Source organism: Octodon degus, unplaced genomic scaffold (assembly GCF_000260255.1).
Source record: "Octodon degus isolate 3935 unplaced genomic scaffold, OctDeg1.0 scaffold00438, whole genome shotgun sequence".
In the NCBI taxonomy this organism is placed as follows: domain Eukaryota; kingdom Metazoa; phylum Chordata; class Mammalia; order Rodentia; family Octodontidae; genus Octodon; species Octodon degus.
This window is the reverse complement of record NW_004525014.1, coordinates 192,485-197,178: the sequence shown is the minus strand read 5'-3', so window position 1 is coordinate 197,178 and position 4,694 is coordinate 192,485. Positions and strand designations below refer to the sequence as shown.

Below are 4,694 nucleotides of genomic sequence, written 5' to 3'. Positions count from 1 at the left end.
TTTTGATAAAGGGTAACATTTATTGTATTGTCCTAAAAGTTGTGTCTCTATCTTCTGACCAGAAAGCATGAAAGTATTATACAAAATGTGAACTTCGGTACACTAAACTTTTTGGGGAATTTGTGGATGGAATCTGAAAAAGGCAGCAGACCTAACACCTAAATGCTATGATCATGCAGAAGCCACTGCTCTTCACCTTGCTGCTGCTAATCAGTGTAAACCTCATGAAGCATGACAAATGAGGGGCTTTTGCATTATGCAATCGTTTTTTTTTTAAATTTTATAGAGAAACAAATAGCAACGAAACAGTTTCAAAACAGATTATTAGGACAATTTCAATAATTAATACATTGCATACTGTTGATTTCTTAATGGTTATTCATAGTACAAGATGCAGACGTTATATCCTGTCCAAAAACACTATTATAACAAATCTTTCTATTCATTGAATTCAGAGAAATTAGCTGTATATCTATTCTAACTATTTTTAATATACAGATACAACAAGGTCCTTCCCTTGTATCCACTTTTTTGTTTAGTTTTGTCAGAAATTGGTAGTCCATTGTCATTTAAATATTATATGTGTGTGAATTCAGTGAAATATTCCAATATAGTCCAGCAGTCCATAATAGTAGTGGGTTATATGTAGGACGGGCAATGTCAGAAGTTCTTGTCTTGAGCCCTTTACAGCTCAGCATACTAATGGTGCTTTACTCTTTATACCTCATTTATATACTATTCTGCTGGATGGTTAAGACCAAGATAAATCAAAACCTACATAACAAGAAATGTAACTTTTGTATCTGACAAGGTCAGTCAAATCCTCTCAGGATTTGTACTGAAACCCTGTAGCACTGTTTGTAGATTCTTTGTCAGTGTCAGCCATGTGGATGAGTCAGAATCATTGCTTGATCAATTTGCTTTTTGTGAAAGCCTGAGAGAATGTTTTCTTTCCATGTGACTCTCCTTAGGTAAACTGGAATCCTTGATCACTTTCTTCTGTGGCCCCATAATCCTTGATCACTTTTCTTCCGTGATCAGAAAATTTGGGACACAACTGAGTTACGTGATGTTACAGTACAGGTTCTCCTATGAAAATGAATATATACAAATGTTACATTGGTGCAGTTTAAAACTTACAGAAATTTATTCACATTTCTCCATAAGCTTTCCTTAAAGTGACAGATTGTCTTTACATTTTAAGAATAACAATTTTGGGGACATAGTTCAGTAGAATAAACGCTTGCCTGGTAAATGCAAGGGTCTGAGTTCAATCCCCAGTTCCGAAAAAAAAAAAAGAAAAGAATTAACATTTAATTCATGACTCCAAATTCCAGTGCCTCAAAATGTCCAAGATCATGGGTGCTAATAAATAATAGCTGCAGAGGCAACAATACATAAGGCTCAATTATTTTCAGAATGGGATCAAAGAATTTCCCAGAATGAAAAACAAAGAAAAAATGTAAGAATCAATGTCTTTGCTCACTGTTGCTCTTATGGCCTGGAGCACCTTTCTTCCGCAGAACTCTCAGGACAGCACTCTTCACCTCTCTGTTCCTGAGGCTGTAGATGAGGGGATTCAGCATGGGGATCACAATGGTATAAAACACAGAAGCCACCTGATCCTTGCCCAGGGAGTAGGACTGCTTCGGCTTGAGGTAAGTAAAAATGAGAGTGCTGTAAAAAAGAGAGACACCCAGGAGGTGGGAGGTACAGGTGGAGAAGGCTTTTCGCTTTCCTGCAGTGGAGTGAATTCGCAGGATAGTGGAGAGGATGGACACGTAGGATCCAGAGATGGTGATGAGGGACAGCAGTAAGTTGGATCCAGCACAAATGAATATAATGAGCTCAACTTTAGAGATATCACTGCAGGACAGGGCTAAAATTGGGGATGAGTCACAGAAAAAGTGATGGATGACTTTCGAGTTGCAGAAATGCAGTCTGCTCATGAAAATCACATTCACAGTGGAATCCACAAGACCAGGGACGTAGGAACCAGCTAGCAGGGCCCGGCACAGTCTTGGGGACATCACTATTGGATAGCGTAGAGGTTTGCAGATAGCCACATAGCGGTCATAGGCCATTGAAGAAAGAAGAAAGCACTCGGCAGCAGCAAAGACTACAAAAAAGTACAGCTGAGTGAAGCAGCCTGCAAATGAGATGGTCTTGGTGGAAGACACTAAGTCCTGTAAGGCTTTTGGGGTAATGACACTGGAGTAGCTGAGGTCGAGGAAGGACAGGTGAGTGAGGAAAAAGTACATGGGGGTGTGCAGCTGGCAGTCTAGGCGAATGAGCAGGATCATCCCTGCGTTCCCCAGCACCGTGACCAGGTAGATGAGGAGGAAGAGCAGGAAGAGGCCCAGCTGTGTCTCTGCAGAATCTGCCAGACCCAGGAGGACGAAGCCAGGCTCATTAGTGGCATTCCAGATCTCCATGGTGTTCTACTGCAATTGTGTTTTTAATAATCAGTTTCAAATTTTCCTGTCACCAAAAACAGTTTTGATCACATGAGTGCCTCAATATCTGTCCTATTTCATGTACCTAGACAATTACGAATGTATTGTGTACAAGAGAGAAAAAATATATTCTCCATGCATAGATATGCTTATAATGGAAACTTTATTTCTGGTGCATTATAAATGAAATGCAGTTTTTCTGTGTTTAATTGACTACTTTTTAAAATAATTTACATTATTAATACATTTAATTGTGTAGAAAATAATATGCCATAACATTACCACATCCTTTACCCCAGAGCTAGGACGCAGAGATTACTCATGTCAAATGGCCATTACGCACAGCCTCTGATTTCTCCTAGATGATCTGACTGCAGAGAACAGACACGTGATGGGCTGTTGCTGATGGAATGTGGCTCAGCACTCCTGAATGAGGATGCATTGTTGACACTGATGAAAACTGTTTGTGTTTATCCCTCTCTGTCCTTTGTTCCCATTGAATTCTCATAGTAGCTAATTTTTCTCTTGGGATGTAGGTGTGCCATATCAGTATTAATTCTTGAAAATATGGTAACTGAGAAAAAAATGATTTGTTTTGCTCATTGCACACAATATTTTGCTATAAATTCCAGACTAGCTGGAATTTGTAGCTATCCTGCCTCAACCTCTGGAGTACTTGATTTACAGGTGTGCACCACCATGCTTGGCTTAAAACTGAATCTTTAATGTGTTTTGTGTTATTTTTAATAAGCTCTTTCTCCAACATTTTTTAGCTGAACCAGTCAAATAATTGCACAGAACTTAAATCCTTTTTCTCAAAAATATTACATCTGCCTGAAAAGAATACTAGGGTGTGACCCCAAGTGGTTAAGACTGGCTCAGTTTAGACAAGGATAGAAGGGAGCTTGCGATCACCTGGACACGAAAGCCCATGCCAAAGCGAACCTCTGAGGCAGGGATTTAGACAAAAACAAAGCCCTTATCTTTCCATGAAGAGAAATTTCCCACCTTTCGTGAGGCAGCAAAAGTGCGTATGGCTTTTCAGCACTGGTAACAATGTATTTTTTAAGCTGCCCGTTCGAAATCACATTTCTTTCAATATTATACATTCACAATATATACTTTTTAAAAAGATGATAAAAATTGTTGAAAATGTCACAGCAATATGAGATATGATACAGAATGTCAGGAAACCAGGTGACAGTAATTCAACAATGTTTGTTACATGAACATAGTTACATAGACACAGATTCCCTTTTTCATAAATCCCAGCATTATTTCTGGAAGGATATAAATTATACATACACAAATTTTTATATTAATTTTATATTATATCTAGAAAATTCTCCTGTTTTCAGAAAGATACTTACTGTGCCCCAAAGTAGCTTGAAAAATGATATCTCAAGATGCTTTGTTTAGAAATTTGTCAACCACAAAATATTCTTCAAAATAAAATTTGAGAATCATATGGTTGAGGTGAAAATTATGGTAGACAATTTGTTTCCCTAGAGGTATATTTTTTTTTTATTTTTCAGCTTTCATTTTTCTTTTTTTTTTTTTTTACTCTAAGTAAAACTGTGTTGCACTACAAGTTCTTTTGAAGTCTTGATCAACGGGAAGCTGTGCCAGGAACTTTCCTCTCAATAGATCTTGAGGCAGAAGTGGGAAAGGAATCCGATGAGCATAACCTCTCCTCTGGGCCTGGTACCTCCAGGGCACCTCATATAATGTGCATGCTGAATACTACCGCATTTGGTCATCCTCAGGGAGCAATTTCCAAGGGAGATTTCTGGCTGGAATCCAAAGGCCAAACTTCAAGTTTTAATGAACTTAAGATCCTGTCTTTTAGAAGTCCAACATTTAGAACATAATCACTTTACTTACAGTTGTGATACTACAAATTTTCCTGACTTTCATTTGTTTCCTCTTCAAATTGACACATAATTACACAAACATGCTGGGAGTAGTGTTTATATTTAGGTGATGAGCTGGGTTGTTGTTTTCTTTTTTGGCCACAGTTATATAATTTATTTATTTTTTTCAAACTTTAATTGATAAACAGATAGCAAAAAGACAGTTTCAAATCAAATCGGAAGTACAGATTCAACAAATAATACACTGCATATATTCTTCTTAGTGGTCAATTGCTGCACAAGATGCAGACTTGAGATCCTATTTACAAACACCAGTAGAAAAAATCATTCTATTCATTAAGAGAATGCAACTATATATCTATCC

General features: G+C 37.6%; 1 protein-coding gene across 1 annotated transcript; it reads right to left on the bottom strand.

Annotated features, from left to right (window-relative positions):
• Positions 1 to 1,469: 1,469 nt before the first annotated feature.
• LOC101575967 (olfactory receptor 8H1-like) lies at positions 1,470 to 2,435 on the bottom strand. Its single transcript, XM_004648564.1, has one exon. It carries the CDS (start codon positions 2,433 to 2,435, stop codon positions 1,470 to 1,472), a length of 966 nt encoding a protein of 321 aa, XP_004648621.1.
• Positions 2,436 to 4,694: the final 2,259 nt, after the last annotated feature.